Here is a 26526-nt window from a genome sequence, read left to right as displayed (position 1 = left end):
TTACTTCAGAGCACCCTGTGGGATGATAGTGGCAGAAGTGATGGCTTCCATTTTGATTCTGTGTGTGCAGAGACCTCGAGGCCCAGGGAGTGCTTTGGCCTTTGGTATTTAAAGGATGCCATGCAGTCAGTTTCCTTAGTGGCTTACAAAATAACTGCTCAGTCGTTATGGATGGAATGTGTGTGTCTCCCCTTAAATGTATATGTTGACGTGCTAGCCCCCACTGTGATAGTATTTGGAGATGGAGCTATGGGGAGGTGATTAGATGAGGTCACGATGATGGGGTCCTCACGATGGGATTCGTGTCTTTATTCAAAGAGACACCAAAGAGCCTAGTGAGCATGGGGACAATAGAACTGTAACGCTGTCCATTTTGTGGAAAAGAAAGCACAGCCATTTCCCTAGAGTCAGTGGGCTTTTTTCCTTTTTTGAGGTTAGCAAGGGAGCGAAGAGAGATTGATAAGAGGTTGAACACGAGCCTAGAAATATCAGGTCCCATCATGCTTCAAAAAGCAAAGGAAGATGATTACCAGACCTACATTTTTTTGTTTTTCAGTGAGATCATCCCAATTAAATGACAAATTTTTGCCTCAGGAATGTTGGTTTTTATTCAGAAAATTTTGATATGAAGAAAGATTAAAAGAGAATAATGGGAATAGTCTACTGTATTTTTAAAAATGCGACTTCCCTCTTTGGGGTCGCTTTATATGAATGCTAATAGGGTTGACTTGGCTCCAAAGTAGAAGATCTGAGTTCCTCAGCATCATTTCAGCCAAAATTGTGAGGGTAATAGTGTGAGGGCCTTTTGATCTTGCTGATTAACATGGAACTTGGCTAACCTGATTACATGATTCTGCCAGAAACTGTGTTTAGGTCTGTTACTACAGTGTATTAAATTCAAATGAAGCTCCTTGGCTCGTCTATTCCAGAACTGTGGCATTTTATTATTTGAAAATGAGGCTCCCTGTTTGCATAAGGAAAAAGTTCAGGTATACAATTTATTTTGATTTTAAAAATTAATCTCTGTTGCTTTTTCCCAGTTAAGAAGTGAAACCCTACAGTGCAACCATGGGTAATTCAGAAATCCATTCAGTTAATGTATATTAAATGCCTGATATGTCACAGGCCATGTGCAAGGTACTGAGGATACTGTGGTGAAACATAATAGGCAAGGCCCCAACCCTGTGCTTATTTGTCTTACATGTGAGATATAAAGCCATCTGTGATTCAACCCATTTTCCAACTCTGACCTCAATCGGTCTTCTTGCCGCATGTTGTGGGGACCAGGACAGGCAGCATCGGGCTGCTAGGCAGATGGCAGAGATCACTCAAAAGATCTGGGGAGCAAGGGCTGGCATTTTGCAGAAGGGACGCCAGCCTGCCCTTGCTAGACAGTTGGCAGACTTTACTATTAAAATAAACTCTGAGCATTTGCACACAGAGTGACAAACTGTCCACTTTGATATGAAAACATGTCACCCCTCTATACAGCGCTGTACAGGAAGCCGGTTGGGTCAGACTGATGAAGATCAGCCAAACATGGACGGTATAGGGAAACCACTGGAAGTGGTCCCAGACAAAGACCCTTTTCCAAAGCAAATTGATTCACTTCATCAATGCCCAACAAGGGGTGGAGGGGGAGGAAATTCACATCAGAACCTACTGTACATAATTTGCCGTTTGCTCTATGGAATTGTACTCAGGTAAATGGTAGGGTAATCTGTATATGTTCTCATTTTCCATAATCCAAATTGAAGCCTTTCAATGAGTCACTTTCTTTTGTCATTGAAAGTCATTTATTAGGGACACTTTGTAAAGTATATGATTGTTTAACCACTATGTTATACACCTGAAACTATTACAAAACATTATTGAATGTAAACTGTAATTGAAAAATAAAGTTTAAAGATCTTTTCCAGCATAATCCATGGACACAGACCATAGTGTGGTGAAGGCCTGGGGCAGGGGGCTTGACTAGAATGTGTTAATGGGAGGAAAAGGGGTACATATATAATACTTTCAACAATAAAGATTATAAAAGTAAAATAAAATAATCTATAATAATACCAGTAAAAGCGTAACATGCTTATTAGACTGGACAGCCAAATGACCTTCCGGATATCACTCTGGATGTCCTTCCAGACGACCTCCCGGATGAAGCCATGGCGGCGGGGGCCGAGGCAGAGGCAGTTAGGGGTGATCAGGCAGGCAGATGAGTGGTTAGGGGCAATCAGGCAGGTAGGCAGAGGGGTTAGGGGCCATCAGGCAGGCAGGCAGACTGGTTAGGGGCGATCAAGCAGGCAGGCAGGTGAGCTGTTAGGAGCCAGGGGTCCCGGATTGCGAGAGGGATGTCCGACTGCCAGTTTAGGCCCAATCTGCAGGGATTGGGCCTACACTGGCTTTTGGACATCCCCTGAGGCTTCCCGGATTGCGAGAAGATGCAGGGTGGGCTGAGAGATCCCCCCCTCCCTCATGCATGAATTTTGTGCACTGGTCCTCTAATAAAAAATAAAAATATATATTTTAAATGGCATGTTTTAAAAACCCTCCAAAATGAAAATGCCACAGGCTGGGACTACAGTACACCCCCAGTACTCACTACTACACCCCCAGTACTGAGCACGGTGATTGTGTGTACACCTTTGTCATGTCTTCCGGCTGCTCAGGCCTTTAGAGCCTGTGTTCAGGAAAGGTCTTCTTACAAATCCTGCTCCGTAAAGCAGGAGCCAGAAAACAAATTTCCCAGCCTCTCTTGTGGCTGAGGGGCAAGTGCTCCAAGCTCCACTGTCTGGCTGTGCCCACAGAAACTGCTATTCACTAGTGAGCATCACAGGGAAGCAGGCCTTACCCAAAACCTAATTTTTTTTTCCTTCTTTTTTTTTTGCAGAAGTGAGGACTGAAGCATCAGGCTTTCTTCTTCAGTAAGCTTTCCTGAACATTCCCCACCCCTATCCAGGGGGCTGGGTTAGATGCCTCTCCTCTAGGTCTACTTTTTAAAAAAAGTTATCTTTATTGTTGAAAGTATTACAGATGTCCCCTTTTTTCCTCCATTAACCTCCCTCCATCCCACTCCTGGCCCTCCCCAGACCTTCACTGCATTATTGTCTGTGTCCATGGGTTATGCATATATGTATATAAGTGGGTTGACTTTTGTATTGTACTTTCCCATTGTATTATAATTAAGAGCATATTTTATTAGTTTGCAATCGATGTAATATTTAAGGTAATACTCGCTGCTCTCACAAACAAACCAAAAATACATGGTGAACCAAATACAAAAGAAGCCTCCCTTTCCTAATCATGTAAAGTCAAAAGAGGGTGTCTGTGGGTTGCCTACTGGCCATGCACAGGCTAATGAAGCAGATAATTCAGGGGCCCTGACATCTTCCATCCTGTGGCTTCCCCATCTGTAGTACATGGTGTCCCAGGGTGCCAGGCCCATCTGAACAAGGCCTGAAGGCAAGGGCATGGAGGACCACACACGAGGGGGTGTAACAGCCCTGAACTGATGCTTACCACCTCTATTCACATCCTATCGCTCAGAGCTCAGCTGCATGGCTACCCCTAACGGGCAGATACAATCTAGCTCGCTGTAGCTTCTTCCAGGTCAGAGGACATAGACACCAGAAAAGTATGATAAGGTGCCATATCTTAACTCTCTATCTTTTCACTTGCTTCTTTCTTTCTCAGCTAGAAAAGAGAATCACGGTCAGAAGCCTCCTCATACAGTAACCCTGTGTCCATCACAGACAGATGTGACTCGGACCCGGATTCCCTTTTCTTGGCCTCTGGTGCTTTTTGCTAAGCATTTCTGTTTGTGGTGGCACATTATCATTGGGTAGCTATTTCTGAATGCTTTGCCTACAACCGCTTTTGTCTCCGGGCTCCCCATGTGTTCCTTTGAAAGGGAAAGTGCTTAGCATGTAGGCTGGGCGCCACATGTGTTCTGACTTGCTGGCACATGGAAGTGTTAGGAGGTTCCAAGTCGTTGCCTGCTGGCCACCCACAGGCTAATGAAGGCAGCATTTTTTTTATTTTCCCTGCCTCTCCTAGGTGCCTTGTCAGCGGCCAGGGAGAGCTGGGAATACGACTCGGGTGCCAGGGACCTCCAGAGCCCGGACCTGCAGAGTCAGCCGGCCCTGCAGAAGCTTCTCGAGTGCGGCGGCAGCTCTGTGCACCAGCAGGCCGCCGCTCTGCACAGACTGCTCGCACAGGCCCCACATGTCAGCGACTCTGTGGGAGGAAGCTACCTAGAACTGGCCAACACAGTGAGTGCTTTCTAGTTTACAGACACACCTTTAGGCCTGTGTGTGTTCCAGTGCAAATATTTTAATGTTGAACTCCGGGGGACATATTGGGTATTGTCTCTCTTATTTACCTAATGAGCATTGTTTAGGCTCCAGCCTTGCCTATAATGTTAAGTGCTCCAAACACTTACTTCAGTGACTTTACTCATTACTAAGAGCAGAATGGACTTCTAACGTGTTTTTGGTTGGTAACTTGTACAGATTTAATTACTAGAATATCAGTAACAGCTTTTCTACAACTAGAATATGTCTGTGTTACCAGAAATTACACATTAATAGTATATAATCCTTTCTGTTCCCTAACTTGGTATTCACTCATTTGAAAAACAAGGAGGACAGTAAGTTTGATTATTGTTTCTGCTTGTACTTTTAAAATATTGTCTGTAAAAAAAACTATGATACAACTTAGAATTTAATTGGTTTAACCTTCCTTTTTATCTTAGGGTGAATCATTATCATGATGACCTCTGGGTGAAAAGCTATTGTCTTCCTTTGCAGTTAGTTCTGAGGAATGAGGGTGGGTGGCTGATGGCCTGGACTATTTGGGGAGACATGTGGACAGTTCACAAATTGAGATTGCTATCCAACCTACCTTGCTTCTTGACACTGAAGTTTGAATGGTGGGAGACCTTGACAACTTCTCTTATCTTGTGTATACGTACAGTCTGTTTTGACGTAAACAGTGGTTTTCAGATGTTTTGTGTTTGAGAAGCATTTTCTAATTCAGACATTTTTGGTGACATGTCTGAAGGAACTAGCAATTTTACATATTCCAGCAATAATTAAAGTACAATCATTAGACAAATCCCAATTAAAGAACATTCTATAAAATACCTGACCAGTATTCCTTGAAACTGTCAAGGACACCCAAAGCCAGAAAAGTCTGAGAAAGAGGAACTGTCACAGCTAAGAGGAGCCTAGGAAGGGGACATTAGGTACAAACTAAGGAAAGCTGACTAAATTGTGGACTTTAGTTAATAACGTCTCTCTATTGGTTCATTAATTGTGACAATTATCTATATAATAAAGAGCTAATGTACAAATGGTTGTGACACCCTCACACATAACGACTGATCAGCAGGAGGCTGCGTGTGCAGCAGGCGCGGGTGGGCGGGGGTTTGGGGGTTTGCAGCGTCAGGGACTTGTGTGAGGCTCACGTCCCTGCCCCCAGCGCCAGCCCTGGGGACGTGAAACTCGTGTCCCCACCCCCGGCACCGGGCCCAGGGACGTGAGGCTTGCGGAGGCCTAACTCTTTGGGGCGGTGGATCTCGGGTCTCCCGCACTGTGACAGAGCACAGGCTAGGGGGGGTCCCCCACCCCCGAGTGCATGAATTTCATGCACTGGGCCACTAGTACCATAATAATGTAAGATGCTTCCCTAGCAGGTTTTCTCAGTGGTTAGAGTGTCAGCCCTTGGGCTAAAGGGTCATGAGCACGTGCAGGAGGCAACCAGTTGGTGTGTTTCTCTTACATTGATGTTTCTCTGTCTTTTTTTCTACCCCTCCCTTCTACTCTCTCTAAAAATCAATGGAAAAAATATCCTCGATGAGGATTAACAATAATAATAATAATGTAAGATGTTAGTAGGGGAAACTGGATGTGAGGTATATGAAAATTTTCTGTCCTATTTTTGCAACTTTTCTGTAAATCTAACACTATGAGAAAATTTAAAATGTATTTAAAACACGCACACACACACACTCACTGCTAGGGTATGACTATGTCTCATACGATCTGTGAAAGCCTCTGTAGTTATTGCACTATTTGTCACTTGGTCACCCTTCAAGGACCTTCTTGTTCAGTTTAAGGAGAACCATTAACTATCCTAATCTTGCCTTCCTGCTTGCTCGGGAGACTAGGCAAGCATCAGTAAATATGTCATCTTTCTCGGGCATGGGCTTGGACTTAGGCTGTACTGTTACACATAATTTGCAGCGAGTTGGACTTTATACTATATCAGCTCAGCCTTTGTCAAAACAAACACGCCAGAGCAATATGGGTTCTATAGCAAGAATCAATTCATCAGATTTATTTTTATCAAAGTTGGCATTGGTCAAAACACATTGATCAAAATGTAGTGGCACCTGCCGTGACAGATTCAGGTTTCATGGCCCACCAGTTTTCTGCAGCAAACCTGCTGTTGAAAACGGCAGGAGTTGGCTGTTTCCTACCTGTGTGTGGCTGCTTGGTCTCTTCAGGAACCTCTTGGATTTCATTTTGTTCTCCCATCTCTCCTGGTCAGAGGCCAGCTCATCCCCGGAGCTTTCCACCCCCAGGTTCTCTGTGTATTGTGGGTGAAGCGTTGGAACTGATGTAGCTGCCCAAGATGGCCTCAGCAGATGCCAGTGCAAGAAACACTCCCTTAAATGTTGAGCACACAGCTCAGGCAGGAGTGTTCAGCTTACTGGAATTCATGAACTGCACCCTTACAATTTGCACACTTTTCTGTATATGCATCTAGAAAAGCTTAAGACAAACACATGGCCTATGAGGGTGACTGTTTATTAGAATACATTGAGTAAGTTTTTCTAAAGCTGCAATTCCACAAACAATGCTGTACACACTCACTTAAGATGACCCCTTGGTGAGAACAAGCCCATAAATGCAAATACAGGCACTGAAATACTGTGATGGTGATTACATTATTAATTTCCTCACTGAATTGAAAATTTTTAAAAATCTCAAATTCTGTTTAAATTCTCAGATCCTTGATAACGTCTTTGGACCTTGTGGAAGAGTGCATTTTGAGCCCCACTTCCTCACCCTTCCTATGTTTTTTATCGTTTGTCGTGTGATGTTGGAGTCCTCCTGTCAAATGTGAGAAATAGAAAATGGTCGTTGTTTCATCCATTGTGCTTAGGGTGGTTGGTTTCATAGCAAGAGCTGATGCAGGGTCTGCTCACAGAGGTCCATGGAGCCCAGCTTGAGAAATGCCCTGTATAGGTGGCCAAAGAAAGCAAATAACTTCTCTAAACTGCACACTGGGGCAATGCCTTCACTTATATACTCACATTAAAAATAATTTATGTTCCTTCCAAAGCAAATGCTAAGCTAATAAAATTAAGTTCTGTTCTTTTTTTAACAGCAAAAGGCATTTTATCAGTGCCTAGTTCAGAGACAGAGAGCACATAGTAATTCACACTGGGAAAGTGTAACAAAATTTCATTAACTGGTAGCAGGGGGTCACCTACTGAGAAGTAAAGAAAACACTAATGATTACAGGAGTTGAACGTGGAAAGAGCAGCTGAAGGAGGAGACCAGGTGAGAGTTGGCGCAAGCCTGGTTCACCACATAGGTAAGTGACAGAGAAGCAACAACTTTCAGATCATAAAAAATATAACTTCTCCTCTGCCGTTTGAATTTCACATATGGTCTCGCATGGGCATACAGAACCACACAGGAAAGAGAACTCTGGGAAACATAGTTCCAGCTTGGCTAAGTTGAGCGAGCACCAGGCCGCCCCAGAGCAGCAACAAAATTGCCGGTACAAACTGTGCCTTATTCAGAAAGCTATCAGCAAAGCAATGTGAGACACTAGGTTAGTGAAGAAGAGATGCAATGGGAAAGATATACCCTGTTCTCTGATAATTTTCTCTCCCAACATTTGTATTTCAGGGAAGGTGCTGGTATAAACTATAACATTATGGAACCTGAGTAGTGACATATTTAAATATTATAAAATATAAAACATAGTTACAACAGTAATTTCTGAACAAAATATCCGTTTCCTTTTTTAATTTTTATTTATTGATTTGAAGGAGAGAGAGATTTGTTGTTCCACTTATTTGTGCACTCATTGGTTGATTCCTGTATGTGCCCTGACTAGGAATCAAACCCACAACCTCATTGTATCAGGATGCTTTAACCGACTGAGATACCTGGCCAGGGCTCTAAATATCAGTTTCTTGATAGAACCTTTCAGCCATGCTACTTGTCTTTTTTAAAGTATATTCATTCTCAACTTTAAAAAATTTTATTAATAAAAGTATTAACTAATTGACATTAATGAAATCAATTATACCATAAAAGAAGTCATGCACAGGATATAAAATATTTGAACCAGTTCAGAAAGTTGATGCAAAGTTAGTCATCATTTAGCTCCCCATCTTTCCTCGTTTAAAGGGTCTTCAACAATTTTTTTTATCTATCCCTGAATTGCTTTAATATAGGGAACTTTCCATTTCTCCTTTTGCAAATGTAAGATGTTGTCATCATTACACTGCTAGTACTTGCCAATCTTGGGATTATAGTATTGTAACCTTTGGTCGGGAGGAGGTGTCCTGACTTTAAGACCAGAGCAAGGCTGATCGTTCTGGGAGCATTCTCTTCTGGGCACTGTTCAGCATTGAGAACAAGAAACTATTAAGCATACGGCATGCTTATCAGCCTTTAGATTTTCATAGAGATGGGACAGTACAAACAAAATATTGCATTTTTCAGAGTGGCTACAGAGGGCTCTAGAATATGGTGTTGATAAAAAAGTTTCAGTATTCCAAATTGCCACTCCCAAGTGATTAAAGCTGAATTTCAATAAATAAACAAATTTGGTTAGCTAGAGAGAGACATGCATTTGGCTTTGTGTTGTTAGTCACCTTAAATGCCAGCTATCTCTGGGGAAGTGCACTGTTCCATGAATTTTTTTCGAACATTTCAAATGATGGCCTTGCCTCATTCCTCCCTCGCTGCTGTGGGTGACCTGCAGGAGAAGCTGGCACCTGCAGGTGAAGGTCGCAGTGTCTGCCTTCTGCAACCTGCTGCTCAAGGCCAGCTTCCTCTAGAATCCTTTGGACAATCTGGCTTCAACGTGGCCATTTTCTGATTTAATTTTGCATTTACAGTGTTGTTATTTTTGAAAAAGTGATTTAAATTTTTAAAGAAGGAAAGCAAAGATAATTAGGAGTTATGGAAATAAAAGTAAGTGAATTTTAAAAAACAGATATAGCAAGTTTTGCAACTCTGTTTACCCAATAGCCCAAGCAGCTTTTTTTTTTTTCCTCTAGGCTATAACATCTGGGTGTTGGAATTTGAATTAAAATAGTATCTATTGTCATGCAAATCTATATGATCATAATTATTCACATAATTCATTATTCATTGAACTTTATTTCATACAGAGTCCATAGTTATATTACTTCAGGGAACAATTCAAATCTACACATTTCAGCCAATACAGAAAAATCTCCAAAATGTTGGCAAATAAATAAGGAAATGTGTGTGATAGTGGTAAGATAGATAAGCACTTTCTTTTGGGTTTAAAAAACCACTTGCCCAACTTCAGAAAGACTGAGTTATTTCAAAGTCTTCACAAGTAGTTTTTAATCTCCAAAATACTCTTCAGTCATAAATTTGAGATTAAGTTCTAACATCCTTCTGAAATCACAGTTCTCTTTTGGGGAAGAACTTTAAATTTGACTGTAGTGTTTCTTTATTTGTAAAAATGAAGAAAAGGGATTGATTGTTGCTGATACTATTATTGCTATTATTAGTGTAAAATCTGAAACTACAGGCTCTTTAGTTAAAGGATTGAGTTTTTTCTATTTGTTTGTTTTCTGGATAGTTTCTCTGTTCTTGTTTAGCAGAATCCGAGCTTACTCTTGCTTTTTCCCCTGTGAAGCTTCTGCTTCCTCCATGTCTGTCACAAATGGAAGGACCGGATAATTTATATGATGGTCAGAGGAATCCTCTTCCTTCTCCCCTATAATCTAATCAGATTGTGAAGAGATAAAAGTATCATCAATCAGACATACAAAAGGCAGACATGTCATTCTTCAGAAGCTTTTAATCTTGGCAATGAATGTAATACCTGTACAACAGATGTTTGTACAACAAGAGAACAATGGCTCCCAGATATTGCAATTTCATGGACTGGTAACGTTTCAAAAGATTGAAACTTGCCGGGTCTTTATGTTGACAAAAATCAAAAGCCAATCTACCTATTATCTAATATCCCCATCATTTCATGAAATGACGGCACTAAAGGTAGGTAGGTATCTCTCAGTAGGTAAATAAATGAGAATAAAATAACTTCATGAAAGAATTCACATTTATTTTTTGCCTTTCACATTTCTCCATTAACTAGTGGGAACCTTGGTGTGTGTGAAGCCCTCTAGCAGAGTAACTAAGGTTGTGGATTTGAGAAACATACCCTATTTTATGTTCTTTTGTCTGACTTTGGACAAGTCCTGTAAACTTTTTCAGCCTCTTCTCATAAAATTGGGAGAATAATGCATCCCTCATATGGTTGTCATGGGACTTAAACAAGATAATGCATAGAAAGTGCTTAATCCAATGCCTGGTGCAGTTGGACGCTCAATAAACAGTAGTGGTTGCCAGTGCTATTTTCCTCATCTAATTATCAGAAACAGATCTTGAGAGTTCCTTACAAGTGCATACGTTTGGGGGAGAATTTGGAAATACAAACTTTAAAAATTCTGAAGATTGCTCAAGCACACTTCAAGACAATTACTGAGCACCTTTTTATGAGCTAGCAGCTGTCTCTAAGATGTTGTCATTAAATATTATGCTGAATAATCTTGTAGGTAGAATTCATTTGGAAATACCAGATCATGAAAAAGGATAGCAATTCCTACCTAAAGATGAAAGGGTCCTTAAAAAAACCTTTGTCTAACCTTGCTATTTTTTAAAAAAAAATATGGGGACGTGGAAGCCCAGATCATAAAATGTCTGCCTAATGTCACAGAGGGAGAAGCAGGAAAACTGAGACTAACAGGTGGGTTTCCTGACACCCCACCATAACCTTGCCCTGGACTAGGGGCATGTCCCTCCTTGTTGGCAAGAGAAGGAAGCGCTGCTGGTGGGGAATGAGGGCCCGCACCCTCTCCTAGGAGCTCTGCTGTTCGACTCTGAGTCACTCTGCCACGGTTCCCCGTGGTGCTGGGTTGCTGGTCTCTGATTCCCTCTGAGGAGCTAATGCTCAGCCACAGCACCGCAGTACAGATGACTGTTTGTTACAATATTGATGTTCTTCTGTACCAGGCCCCCTCTTCTCCTGGGTACCTAACCCTACCTCCCAGGAACCCCCAGCCTCCGATGGAATCCGCCTTTAAGGGGTGAATGCGGGCCCTGGAGGTGCCCCCAGAACTGCTGCCAGCTGGCAGCGTGCGGGCATCTGTTCTGAACGCCAGTGGCTGTGCCACACCAAGTTGTTAAATATGTTTAATATCTCTCCTGTCCTTTGGCAATCTGTGCAACTGAAACAACAAATCACTCTTTATGGCCTGATGGGAGTGTGGGCCCCAACAGATAGTGAGGTGTGCGAAGCCATTAGATCGCACTCTCTTAATGATTTAAATTATTTTTAAAATGATTCTGTTGGGTAGTTCCACGGGGGTTCATCTTTTATTCTGCTTTCTACTGTCTTTGGGATCTCTGATTAACCCGGTTAAAGGGGTTTTGCAAGTTTTAGAGTACACACTAGAGGGCAGTGGCCCCATATCTAGGTACCTGCCAGTTACCACTTTGCCTGTCTCTGCCAGCTTTGTGTGTGGGGAGGGAGGGGGGAGGGGCAGAGCCTCCTCCACATCACACAAATGCCATTTATGTCTGAAGTGTTTTATGAAAACAGATCAGCTGCTTGGCAGCACCTAATCGCTCCTTGTCGTTTCTTTTCCATCCTTCCAATGACTTGTCTCAGCGCAGCTTTAAGGGTAGAGTTCGCTATTATCAACAACTTAATGGCCTTTTCCTCTTTTTAAGACAAGGCAAAGGAGAGAGGGGAGGCATACATTTCTAATTTGGTAAGGCTTTTTATCTTTGCATTTTTGTGTTTGCAAGTAAAGTAATGAGTTAAGAATGACGAAGGAGAAAGGTTCAGTGAAGTGTTCTTGTATTTTGCATGTTCAGAGGCAAAAACCATTTGTATGAGTCTGTAGTGCTGTCCCTTCCCCATGATCGCTAAAGATCAGCTCACTCATTTTACCTCTGCTGCCCACTTCTAAGTAGGAGGCCGTCCTGCTGGCCAGGAGAGAGGCAGGGCTGATTTGTATAATAAAAAGTTAGTTGGGGAAGAGGGGCGGGCGAATGGATTGAGAAACAGTGAAGCCACTAGGCCAGTGGTTCTCAGCCTTGGCTGCACATTAGAATCACCTGGGAATCTTGTTAAAATCCTGATTTCTGGGCCTCAGACTCCGGAAATTCTGTTTCTTTGTTACTAATGTTGTGGCCCCACCCCATAACAAAGAAACAGAATTTCCGGAGTCTGAGGCCCAGAAATCAGGATTTTAACAAGATTCCCAGGTGATTCTAATGTGCAGCCAAGATTGAGAACCATTGCACTAGGCCAGTGATGGCGAACCTATGACACGCGTGTCAGAGGTGACACGCGAACTCATTTTTTTGGTTGACTTTTCGTTGTAAATGGCATTTAAATATATAAAATAAATATCAAAAATGTAAGTCTTTGTTTTACTATGGTTGCAAATATCAAAAAATTTCTATATGTGACACGGCACCTGAGTTAAGTTAGGGTTTTTCAAAATGCTGACACGCCGAGCTCAAAAGGTTCGCCATCACTGCTAGGCTGTGTTTGCAGAGTTCTGGGGCCTTGAAGAGAGAAGTTCCAGTGCTGCTAAATAGTGTAATAGAGTTTAAGAGGAAAGCAATGCTGCATTAAGAAGTATGTCAGTGTTTCATTTGAGTCAGCCTTTGATAGAATCTGAGGAACCTAAATAAGGGATTTGATTTACTTTGGTTGCTGGGCTGTTTCTTTGAAATGGATAGCCCTCTGAGCCTGGATTTTCTGAGCCTCAATTTATAAAAGTTATACATAAAATGAACTTGTAGGGGTTTGGTTTTGAATTTGTGAGATCTATAGCAGTTTGTTCATTATGCTCACTCTTTGGCACAGATGGGAGATAAAAGTCCTGGATGGGGAAAGGACACTTGGACCCTCCAAACAGCCTGTGCCTTGCAGCAGAGATGGGGATGCCCTCCGCATTTCTCTTGGTGTTGCTAATATTTATTGAGCACCTACTGTATACTACATAATGTGCTTTGCATAGATGATCTTGCTTAATCCTTACAACAACCTATGCCATATGTACGCTTATGATCCCCTACAGATTAGGAGCTTGACGATCAGGGAGATTGCCTGGGATCAAACAGTGAGGATACAGCAGGCTGTGATTTGAACCCAGCTTTATTGGACTCTGCAGCTTAAGCTTGTAACCATCACTTATGTGCCCTCCGAGGAAGAAACAGTGATGCAAGCAATGCCAACATAAGATCATCCCTCTCCTGACCATGCCTACATGGTGCAGTGCTGTCACACCCTGAACTGGGTGTGGATTCTGATCTTATTCCTCCATAGAACAGAAAGGATGCCCTGGCTGGGCTGAGGCTATCACACACACACACACACACACACACACACACACACACTCACTGGTTGGGTTTTCATGTCTCTGATTTTGTATAAGACACACTCACTGGAGAGTGATTAAAACCCCTGGTGGATTTATGTTGGGCCTCCTGACATGATTGTGTAGTTATTTATGCCTAGATGACAGAGACGATTAGCATTAAATGCTGAGAGAAATGCTCCTACCACTTAGATGCAGTTAGAGGCATCTATCAAAAATGCATTTGGAACTGAGAGTCCTCAATCTAATTGCCAGGAGTGCTGCAGGCTTTCTTCAGTCAGACTTAAAGGGAGGGGAAAAAGAGTTAGTAGTGAGAGAGGCGGACCCCACCTTAACTTTTCTGTTGACTCTTCGGACGCAGAGGAGTAATCTCTACCCTATTCCTGTCTCTCTCGGGTCTTTGAGGTAATTGTCCTTGTGCCATGGCAACACCTTCCCTAGAGACAGAAGCAGGCAGAAGGACTAATGTGTTCCTATTACTATTAATAATATCGGTCACATTTGTTAAGTGTTTACTGTATGTTGGGATGCGATGGAAGGGCCTTATCTGTATCATCTCAACTAATCCTTAGATGGCCAGCCCCTCTTTCAAGCCTGGCCCTCTCCACCCCTCCCCCAACTATCACTTGTGCCAGTTGTTTCTCTGTGAGTGTGTGTGTTTGTGTGTGTGTGTGTGTGTGTGTGTGTGTGTCGGGGGGTAGGGGAGCAGGCAGGCACTGCTTATTGGTAAGAATAGCATTCACAGAAACACCAGAAGAAGTAAACTTGCCAGTGACTAAGGCAGAAAAGGATTATTAGATCTATGAATTATGGTGTCAATTATACTTCTACTAGGGGCCCAGTGCACAAATTCATGAACCTTGAAAGGAATTGTGGGCCGCGAAGCTGCGGTGGGCACAGGGGCAGGTCTCGGCCCATCCTCTGCACCGCCCCCTCCTGCCCCTCCCGCTGTGGCCCCCGGTCTCCTGTCTCCTGGCAGCCCCGCTCCCGTGCTGCCCCAATTGTCCCCTCAGGAGTAGGGGGAGTGGCGATAGGGGCCTGATTGCTCGACACTCAGGGCCAGCACCGAGTGCCGGCAGCGGGTGTGAGCGCCGGGTGGGACCATGGCACACGGGAGCAAAGAATTTTCAGTAATCAGCAGATGCTCAAACCGATGACATTAACCAGTGCCCTGCCTTGGTCCAGCGCCCCTGCTCTCCTCCACCGTCCCTCTGTGGCCGACGCCCACTGTTCCCCTCTCACCCTCTGATGGTCAGCGCACATCATAGTGACCAGTTGTTCAGTTGTTCTGCTGTTCAGTCTATTTTCATATTAGCCTTTTATTATATAGGATTGGGGAAAAGAATCATTTGTTAGTTGCTAGATTGTATTTCTTGTTTACAGACATATACTCTTTCATACTAAAACTAGGGGCCCGGTGCACAAAATTCGTGCACTGGGTGTGGGGGTGGCGGTGGGGGAGAGTGTCCCTCAGCCCAGCCTGCCCCCTCTCACATACTGGGAGCCCTCAGGCGTTGACCCCCATCACCCGCCGATCGCCTGATCGGCCCCTTGCCCAGGCCTGATGCCTCCGCCAGAGGTGTCAGGCTTGGACAGGGGACCCCCATCTCCCCCCGATCACTGGCTCTGGCCCCCACCCAGGCCTGAGGCCTCTGGCCCAGGAATCATGCCTGGGCAGGGGACTCCCATCTCCCTCTGATCGCTTGCTCCACCCCCCGCCCAAGCCTGACGCCTCTGACCCAGGCTTCAGGCCTGGGCAAGGGGACCATCATATCCCCCCAATCCCCGGCTCTGCCCCCCACCCAGGCCTGATGCCTCGGCCAGAGGAGTTGACCCTCATCACCCTCCAATCACCAATCACTGGATCGGCCCCTTGACCAGGACTGAGGCCTCCGGCAGAGGTGTCAGGCCTGGGCAGGGGACCCCCAGCTCCCCGCGGTTGCAGGCTCCACCCCTGCCCAGGCCTAACGCCTCTGGCCTAGGTGTCCGGCCCAGGCAGCGGGGACCTGCAGTGGCAGCGGGGGGCACTGCGATCATGGGCTTCGCTTTGGGCACAGGCAAGGGACCCCTAGCTCCTGGGACTGCCAGCTTCGACCGTGCCCAGCTCCCATCGCTGGCTCCACCCCTACTTCCTGCTATCACTGGCCAGGGCGGCAAAGGCGCCTGATTCTCCAATCATGGCTGGGGGGCAGGGCAAAGGCGGCTCCAGGGCCGCCTTTGCCCTGCCCCCCAGCTCTTAGCTCCCCCCTGGGTTTCCGATCACTGTCAGTGGCAGGGGGCTTCTTCCTACTTTCCCTTTCGCCTCCCTGCATTGTGCCTACATATGCAAATTAGCCGCCATCTTGTTGGCAGTTAACTGCCAATCTTAGTTGGCAGTTAATTTGCATATAGCCCTGATTAGCCAATGAAAAAGGTATCGCCGTACGCCAATTACCATTTTTCTCTTTTATTAGTGTAGATATAGTAAGTAGTAGTAGTAGTGCTATAATAACCCAAATGTCAATGCCTCTTTCCCTTGAGTATCAGTGTTTGTTTGTGCCATCTCTGTGCCCCCCACTGTTACCCAGACATGGAACTCAGAAGAATCTATGTTCACAAATAAGCTAGTGAGCAATGCGGATTTTAGTGAAAGATCAGGACAGAGGAGATTTTTATCAGATGTAAATCACCCCCTACACACACACACACACACACACATGTGCACACACACGTGCACACTCACACGCTCTCATTCACCTCTTTTTAAGCAAGGAGGAGCATCAGTCCATATTAGACACTTCCACCCTCTCAAGACCCTCCCCTGGCCCAGAACTGAGGCTTTTCTCTCTGTGGTCCACACCCTTCTCCCAGCAGTGCTCACTCTTCTCTAGTTCCTTCTGCTTCTTAGGAGGGATGCAGATTCCTTTCCTAATATTGTATGTTGTAGTGTAGAAACCATCTTTTATTACTAGACATGTCCTTAGCATCTCACACTTCCACATTAAGTGGTTTATCAAAGTATTCCTTTCAAATATGTATACCCCTATGTTCACTGCAGCATCATGTACAATAGCCAAGATTTGGAAGCTGCCCAAGTGTCCATCAGTGGGTAAGTGGATCAAAAAGCTGTGGTACGTTTACACAATAGAATACTACTTGGCCATAAAAAAGGAACTCGTACCTTTTGCAATAGCATGGGTGGACCTGAAGAGCATTATGCTAAGTGAAATAAGACAGTCAGAGAAAGACAACTACCATGTGATTTCACTCATATGTGCAATCTAATGAACAAAATAAACTAACAAACAAAATAAAGACAGACTCATAGGTAGAGTAACAGACGGACAGCTGTCAGAGGGGAGGGGGGTTTCAGCGCTGGGTGAAAAAAGCGAAGGGATTAAGCAAAAAACAAACTCATAGACACAGACAACAGTATGGTGGTTACCAGAGGGAAAGGCGGGGGGGAGTAGAAAAGGGTACAGGGGAATAAGTAGTGATGTAAAGAGACTTTATTTGGGGTGTATACACACAATACAATATACCAATGACATATGATAGAATTGTACACCTGAAACCTATATAATTTTATTAACCAATGTCACCCCAATAAATTCAATAACAAAGAAATTCTTCTTACAGGAAATTCTGGGGGAATAAGATTTCCATTTCATTATAGAAACAGACCTCATTGAGACAGAATTCTGAAAAGAAGGACCATTTATAGACTATTGACTCTAGTCTGATGTAATCCACCCCAGTTCAGACAGCTTATATTTAACACTACTTGAAGGGGTTCACTACCATGGGAATTTATAAAAATTACTAAGTGAGTCTTGAAAATGACTGAATCCATACTCTATGGCAAGAACCATAGAAAATTCATTGTAAATTTAATATAGCACCCTAACTATACATAAATAATATATAGTGATTCCTATTATGTGTCCTAGCTTCCCCTTTATTATGAAACCAGATATAACCTTTAACCAAACAGCCTTGGTTCTCTCTGGCTGCTTCTGTATGCCCATATTACTCTTGTTCCTTGTTTTGATTCATAGTTAGATAGTAGAAATTCAAACCATATCACACTCAAACACAGTTTCTCCATTTGTGCCCGCTAATGGCTTTAATCTAGACAAGACATCTAAATTACAAGCAAAGGTGTAAATGAAACCCTATTTGATCATTGCTTCCCCCTAATTCCCCATACCCCAGAGTCATCTCGGGTTGCCATACTATAATACAATCCAGGCCCAGCCTCCACAGTGGCTTTTCAGAGTCCAGGTACATCCAGATCAATCTCTGTTGGACCTATTGGCTAAAAATGTTTCCAATGAATCCGAAAAGGTAATTGTAGCACCAGAAGGGTAAAACTAGATCAGGTTGGCAGTGGATGGATGGTTTAAATTCCTGTGAAATTTAACTGTGGAGTGGCTCCTTTTATAAGCAAAATGCAGGTTCAAGCTCTTGAAAGTCTGCCTGCAAATGAATTAAGCCTTGATTGGAATGGCATCATGCATTGTAATACTTTCCATTAAGTAAATGGCTTCTAGTTGTTGGATAAAATATTCAAGATTATCACTGAGATTTGCATTTCTCTGGCTCACAGCACTTGTGGTTCTGGGTGATGCCTGGGATAGCAACAACAGACTTTGCAGGCAAGTCCAGGGAAGCATATTAAAATAAGAATGGCTGATGTCCAGGAAGGGATGAACTTTTACTTAAAACTTGGATTTAGGTCATTGAAAATACATTGGGAGAAGTGTAGGCAACCAGATAACCAGAATTTAATATACTTCACCGGACAGGTTTTGTTTTGAGGTTGAAAATTCAGTTTGCGCATTCTTATTGTGAGAATTACTCAAAATTTATCCATTTCTTCAAGCATTGCCCCTATAATATATTACAGAGAGCTGTTGTTAGCAGAATTTGAGTCTCTTATTCCACACCCCCCCCCCAAACTTATTTATCTCAAAGTGAGGTATACAGATATGCGAAATCCTCTATGCAGTGAACAGTCCTCAACTTCTGTTTTCCTTTCTTAATGAGGTAAGGAGGTATGCTGAAATTAAGGAAGTGAATATTTGTAAAATGGCAGCTCAGAGCAACAGCTGCAGACTCGAGTGAGTTTCAGCTACCTTTAGATTCTCAGAAAGAAATAGATAGGGACCCTTAGCCGGCTTGGCTCAGTGGATGGAGCGTCAGCCTGCGGACTGAAGGGTCCCAGGTTCGATTCTGGCCAAGGGCACATGCCTGGGTTACGGGCTCGATACGGGGTGTGCAGGAGGCAGCCGATCAATGATTCTCTCTTATCATTGATGTTTCTATCTCTCTCTCTCCTTCTCCCTTCCTCTCTGAAATCAATAAAGAAATACTTTTTTTTTAAAAAAAAGAAATAGATAGAGGTCATATTATTGGTGCTAGTGTTTTTATTCCTTCTGTATTTTTCAAACAGCCTAAAATAAGCATGTATTGTTTTTATAATGGAGGAGAAAAAAAGTTTTAAAAAATCTTAGTTGTAACCAGTATATAGTATATATTCCCTATATAGGCGTAGGGATACTAGAACGATACTTACCAAAAGGAAGTTGAAAGCAGTACTTACCTTGGAGTAACTGGGGTAACTGGTAATTTTAGTTTCTTTTACATATTTGTTCTTGAAAATTTCTGCAATACACATTACCCACAAAATAAGTGAGAATTTTTCTACAATGAGCATTACTTACATAATGAAAATTAAGTTTATATATTTTTAAAAGTCATACCTATAGCCAAAAGTAAATATTTGTACTGCAAATTCGTTCTTGTTCCCCATTAACATTGCAGGGTTAGCAAGTATACGCCCCGTCTATGCTTGGGGCTGGGTGCAGTGAGGTTCGGAGGCTGCCTCAGGAAAGGCTATGAGGTCCTGTGAAACCAGAGAGCCTGCTGCTCTCCCCTCGGCTTGTTTCTTCCCCTGCAGCACTCCCGAGGCCACGCCAGGCCTGCGTCTGGAATAACAGCAACAGTAGTAGTAATAGTAATGACACACTCATGCCATTCCTCATACTTTTAAGCCTTTCCTGATCATGCTTATCTGAGCCTCTGAAGGACTGAAGAGTAGATAGCAAGCCTGGCATAAGTATTCCTTTCCCATACGGCAGCCCCACGGAGGTTTTTAAAACAGAGGGCATCACATTAGTCTTCTGCTAAAGACTCATGAAAGGATTCCCAGTGTGTTGAGAATAATTTAAACTCTCTACAAGAGGCCCTGCCTGGTATGGCTAAGACCACCTCTGTGACCGCATCTTTCCCCCTTTCCTGTCGGAAAGCTCTGGCAACACTGCCCCATCTACTGTTCAGGACCTTCACTTGGTGCCCTTGTTCTGGAGTGCTCTTCATCTTGCCACCAAAGAACCACCTTCTGCTCAGGGCCGACTCCATTTTATCTGTCTCAACTTAAATGTCTTCTTTTCTCTTTTGAATATGTTTTTATTGATTTTTTAGAAAAGAGGGGAAGGAGGAGGGAGAGATAGAAACATCACTGAGAAAGAAACATCAATCAGATGTCTCCTGCATGCCCCCTGCTGGCGATCAAACCCACAACCCAGGCATGTGCCCAGACCAGGAATGGAACCAGAGACCTCTTGGTTCATGGGTCGATGCTGCTAAACCACTGAGCCACACCGGCTGGGCAAATGTCTTCTTAAAGAAGGCTTTTCTGGCCACCCTTGTTAAATAGGTGTGTTCTTACCTCTCACCCACTTCTTTCTGTAGTAGTTGTTCATGGTTGCGTAACAAGTCACCCCAAACCTTTGTGGCTTAAAACAACCAACATTTATTGATTCGCACAGTGCCTGTGGATCAATAACCCAAGAATGGCCAGGCTGGGTGGTCTGGCTCATGTCTATCATTAGATGACCGTCAAGGCCTCAGCCAGGGCTGCAGTCACCTGAAGGCTTGGGGTTGGAGAATCTGTTTCCAGAGGGGCTCACTCACACACCTGGCAAAGTAGTGCTGGATGTTTCTATTTCCAATGAATTATTTACTTGTTTATTACTTGACTCTCCCCATTCATTCTCTGTCCTCTGCACCCAGCCCAGTGCCTAACACATTGTTGATACTCAATAAATATTTATTGAATGACTAGGAAATCCCTATATTTTAACTCAGCTGGTTGTTTAAAACAGGAGATATAAATAGAGATAAAATGAACACTGTTGGTTAATGTTGACTTCGTCCAAAAAACTGCAATGGAATAATTGGTTGGGTGTTGGAGGAGTTTATTTCTTCTTTGGTTACTGAAACACTTTTAATTATTTCAGTTGGGAAGCTTGTAATGTACAATTTAATTTTTTCATAATTGATTTTCTTTTTTAAGTGAAACTGTTCATAATATTTATCTTGTGTATATTTTTCTATGGGATCATTTTATGTCAACATATTCATGAAAAGAAGTTATAATTAAGAAATAGTAAAAATAAATACTTACTACCGCCATATTAGATAATCAGTAGGTAGGAATGACAAAGAAAACTACTATGGTTACATGTTTACTTACAAGTTTTCCCCCACTAGATGGTAAAGTCTGGGAAGCTACAAATGTATGCCCTATATATCCTTGCACTCAAGTTGGTCCATGAATCAGTAGCATCCACTTTATCTGGGATTTTATTAGAAATGCAAATCCTGGACATCACCCCAAACCTAGTGAATCAAAATCTGCATTTTAACAAGTCCTTGATTCAGTTGCACATTAATGTTTGAGAAACACTGCTCTTTAGTACAGAACCTGGGCTTTGCATTTAAAGAAGTCTTTTGTACTTCAGAAAACTGGAACATTTGCTCTTCTGGAGTCAAGTTCAGGAATAAAAGGGCCCATCTTATAACTGAGGTGCTTCTAATTGAGGAGATACTTTTGAAACCGGAAAAGTTGGCGTTCGTGCTACCTGTCACTATCAGAACCTGTAAGTAAAGGCAAGGATTGAATCTTTATGAGCACTTTATTCAGATGGCCAGCGATCTGAGAAGATGGGCAGGTTATGTACCCTAAAAATACTGTCTTACATCTCATTTCAAGCCAACCCTTTTAAAAATATATTTTTATTGATTTCAGAGAGGTAGGGAGAGAGAGATAGAAACATCAATGATGAGAGAGAATCATTGATCAGCTGCCCCCTGCACGCCCCTACTTGGGATCGAGCCCGCAACCTGGGCATGTGCCCTTGACCAGAATCGAACCCAGGACTCTTCAGCCCACAGCCAAACCAGCTAGGGCTCAAGCCAACCCTTTTTGTAAGGAGAAGAAAAGTGTAGGTAAAGGGTTTGGAATTCAGGGGAAAAGGTTAATCATATAAAAGCTGCAGTCCGGTGATTTTTCAAGCATCCTTTTGTCAGCTGACCGGTGATGCTTTATCTGCATCCTGGGCAGCAGACATTCTCTCCCTGCAGGACAATGGCTCAGATACCATCTTGGTCCCTTGCAGTCATCCTGGGACAGAAATATGGAATTGCTTTCGGGGCTCCTGAAGTCAGAGCATGTCCAGTTATATACTCCAGTCCCTGGAACAATAGCTTTCTACATGCATTAATTACCAAGCCTATTAATGATACAACCAAAGCTAAAATTTTAACTTCTCTAGTTCCCCATCATTTTTATGCGGCACCACATGAGTTCCCTAATGTGGCCTCTGCCCTGCCTGGTGTAGCTCCTCTCACAGCCAGGAGGCCGAGCTCTGATTTAGGTTTTATCTCAAATTAGTAAACAGTTTGAAGAACTGGTTGCTTCTAGTTCCAAAAACCAAGTTTTGAAAATTGAGATTATTAAAATTATGTGTCCCTGAGGATAATACTTTCCCCTATTTAAAAAAAAACAAAACATTTTAGTATGTGTTTTATTTTACAAAGAAACTTCGGTTTTTTTAAAAACTCAGCTATGGGAAGGTTATTTTAGTCTTGTTTCTAGACTTCAGATTAAAAAGAGAAATTCTAGCGCTGGCCTGTGTGGTTCAGTTGGTTAAAGGTTGTCCTTCATATTGATGTTTCTCTCTCTCTCTCTCTCCCTCTCCCTTCCTCTCTTTCTGAAGTCAATGGAAACATATTTTTAAAAAATAGAAATTCTATACTTTCATATTTCAATAGAAATGGGAATTTCTTATCATTCTTTTTTATTGATTTGAGAGAGAGAGGGAAGGAGGGGAGATAGACAGAGACATGGATTTGTTGTTCCACTTATTTCTGCATTCATTGGTTGGGTCCTGTATATGCCCTGACCAGGGGATGATGCTCTATCCAACTGAGATACCTGGTCAGGGTAGAATTGCTTATCACTCTTGTTACTGTTTTCTTTTCTTTATATTTAGCAGTTTCAGTTGTTCTGAGGATATTTCACAAAAACAGAGCAAAATAACTACTAAAACATGAGGGTGTGATGGAATATCATTTCACACCTGTGTTTTTTCTTTTTAACAAAAATTTAGCTTTAGAAAATTAGAGCAGTTGAATTTCCTAAAGCCATTTAGATCATTGTGCCAACTAGGGCAGGGTAAGATATTATATTTAAATATTTGAGACAGTATCAGTAGTGCTAAGTTGACACCCCTTAGAGAGAAGTGAAGTGATTGACATGTAAGTCACGTCTCTTTTCACATTTCTAAAATCTGGTCCAATTTTATTATATTTAAGAGCAAAATTTCACCTATGCACTAATTTACTGACTATGGTTTTCATTCAGCAGTATCCATGTGCCAGTCACTGGGCCCTGCCTTTGATTGAAAAGAGGAAGGGGTAACATGGGAGGGAATCACCTTTTATGAAGTAATAGTTTAGTCAGAAAACCCTGTTAATTATTCAACTAGTTGCTGGCTCCTGACATTTTTAAGATGTAAGCAGTATGCTTTCCTAATTCTAAAATAAACATGCATTTGTCCAGAAATATATTTGGAACAAGTAGAGGGCTTGTAGGTTATCAGTCTTCTTTACTAGTTAATACTCTGTTCCTCCCAAGGTGACATTTAACTTGTTGTTGTATTTTTATTTTTTGCAATGACTCTAGAAAATTTCCTTAGTCTTGTGTCATGTACAATTTTATCACCATTGGAAAATCTATTTCCTGACATGATTCTGAATTTGTGTTTCTTTTTCAGTATAGTCCTCACTTAGGATCTGTTGCCATTTCTGCTACTAAATTTGGTGGGGTGTTTTTTGGTTGTTTTTTTGAGACAAACAGCTTGTGTGTGTGTGTGTGTGTGTGTTACTACATAGTAGATTTGAATGTACACATATAAATGTGGGTTTTTCTGGGAAGACATACTTCATGCATATAAAAATGCCAAAAGTCAAAATGTTATTTGTATTTTTGCAGAAGTTTATATACATTATTAAATATGCTAGTAAGTCAAGTTATTGAAGATTAGGAAACAAAATACTTTTGAAATAAAGATGCACAAATATCTTTCGGCTATTATGCTTGACACATGGAGTTGGTGGGTTGTTTTTTTAGTATTTTATGGTAATGATCTTGGTACTCTAATGGCCATGCTGTCATCCTGTACTTTTTAGAGAAATAAGGATACTTTCAGGACAAAATGATGATGAGACATGACCACTTTGTGTTAGGTTTACACAGAAGTGGGCGAGGCATTAGGAACTTCTAGCCTGTCTCCTCCAAGAAGGTTTGTAAGAGGGAGGAGCCTGGCGATGCTTGCATTGCGACCTCCTGCAGTGGTTCATCAGGAAGCATGGCAACTACTCAGCACTAGTTCCTAGAGCCAGCATCCTTGAAAGCTGCTCAACATCAGGATTTTTAAAGAAGTTAGCCCTCTGTTCAATTTCAGTTCGGTTCCAGATTTGTTACATATACATGTAATTGAATCATGGATGGAAAGAGAGACCTAACTTCTTTCAAGTTGAATTTTTATTTGAAGAAAAGGTCAAATCTAATCAATTTTCTTTCCTCTTCCCTTCCTCCAGTTCACAGAAAAATGCTCAACCCGTGGCATATACTTTCCCAAAGCCTGGCCAGCACGCTCCAGGTGGCCGGCACGGCGATTCCAGGTGGTACACCCACCTGTACCACGTGCAGTCATCAAATAAGTCTGTGTCACAGGGCAAGAGTAGAATTCCCGTTTCAGTTCTCTTTCAGTTCTTCTGCTTATATCAAGAAAAGAGCCTCATGTTGGTGCATTGAGGTCTTGAATACCTCCTTAATCTTCTCAAGCCTTTCGTATAAGGAAAAGGCAGTCCCCAGGTTCAAAGCTCTGGGTAAGCTTTAGCTAGAATTTATTTTTACAGTTGCCTTCTACTAATATTAAATTATTTTCCATTAATAATAGTATTGTAAATTGTTCATTTAAAATAAATATTTTAAAGTATAAATCTACTAATTAGAGAAAATATTAAGTGGAATATAATACAGGTGGTACAAGGTCTAGCAAAAGTTAGGAAGGTGATACATGAAAGACAGCTTGGCGGTTACTGAGTGTAGAAAAAGAGCAGCCTTTGGAATCAGAAGGGTTAGACTCAAACTCACATACCTGTTTGGGCATGTACTGACTTTGTGACTTTGGGGAAATTATTTCATCTCTGAGCTTTCTTCATCTCAAAAATGGCAGTAACAGCAATACCATATATGTAAAGTATGTAGTACAGTGCTTTAGACAATAAATGTAAAGTCAGCCCTTCACATTCACAGATTCAATCAACCACAGGTGGAAAATATTCCGGCGGGAAATATTACACTGTTGCTGACGTGCACTGTGTAGTTAGGCCTACCATGGTTGTGTCTGAACTGAACATGTACAGAATATTTTTCTTGTCATTATTCCCTAAACAATATAGTATAACAACTATTTGCATAGCATTTACATTGTATTAGGTGTTCCAGGTAATCTAGAGATGACTTAAAGTATAAGGGAGGATTGCATAGGTTGTATGCAAATACCGCACCACTTTATATAAGGGACTTGAGCATCCTTCGATTTTGGTATCCATAGGATCTTGGAACCAATCCCACTCAGTTACTGAGGGGTAACCATGCTCAAAATGAAACTCCTTTCCAGCTAACTAAACTCTTTAAGACTTCATCACATAATTTCCTTAGCAAATCCATCTTGAGCCATCTCCCTACAGTGTGGTATCAATAATTGGAAATTATCTGGCCTCCACCTCTTTATAATTGGTTTGCCTCCCGTTTGTCCTTCGTATATGATGTATAAAGCACTGAAATCTCCCGATGCATCTTGTGATATCTAAGCTAGATAAAATCTTAAGTCTGTAATACTGTGAATATGAGAGCTGAAATTATATTCTGATCATATTTTTCCTTTTGATATTCACAAAATTGATCCAGAACTTCTGGGCCATCTGGGTGTTGTGAGGTAGCCAACTTACTCCTATACCTTTCCCCATTTGCATCTTCATCAGCCCATCCACACTGGCATTGTTGAGGACATGTGGATTGCATTTACAATTTACATGGCCATATGCTACCACCCCATTTTTTAATTCTATTTGTGGAATGAAAGTTTTATGGAAAACATTTTGCTACAGGGTTGTGAACGCACTTAGAAAGATCCACGTCGCACATCATGACAGCTCTTTCCCTATCATCGCCACATGCACTCGCCTCCTTATTTGAAGCACCTTCTTTAGCATCTGGCCATACACATCCCTGTTTGCTATTATCACTCACGAAGACAACTGCTGCTGCACCTGTATATATTCGTATGGTGGCACGTTTGATTAAATAGACATGCCCATTAGAATGTCAGATGTTCCAATAAATCTCCCAGTGTCCATTTTAATAAAATGCAATAAACTCACTTTTCCAACAAACCCAGAAATTGCAAGGCAAGCCTCCTGTGGACCCAAGAGTCTGTTAA

General features: G+C 42.3%; 1 protein-coding gene across 1 annotated transcript in view; it reads left to right on the top strand.

The window, feature by feature from the left end:
* The window catches only part of MCC (MCC regulator of WNT signaling pathway), a gene marked incomplete at both ends in the record, with an annotated part of 360779 nt that overhangs the window by 85816 nt on the left and 248437 nt on the right, over positions 1-26526 (top strand). The window contains one exon of the mRNA XM_081088810.1: positions 4054-4268. Within this exon, the coding sequence (XP_080944936.1) occupies positions 4054-4268 (215 nt within the window). The remainder of the gene's footprint in view (positions 1-4053; positions 4269-26526) is intronic.

Source organism: Myotis nattereri (assembly GCF_964212035.1).
Source record: "Myotis nattereri genome assembly, chromosome: 4".
In the NCBI taxonomy this organism is placed as follows: domain Eukaryota; kingdom Metazoa; phylum Chordata; class Mammalia; order Chiroptera; family Vespertilionidae; genus Myotis; species Myotis nattereri.
The sequence above is the reverse complement of the archived record's forward strand: the minus strand, read 5'-3'. Positions and strand labels throughout refer to the sequence as shown.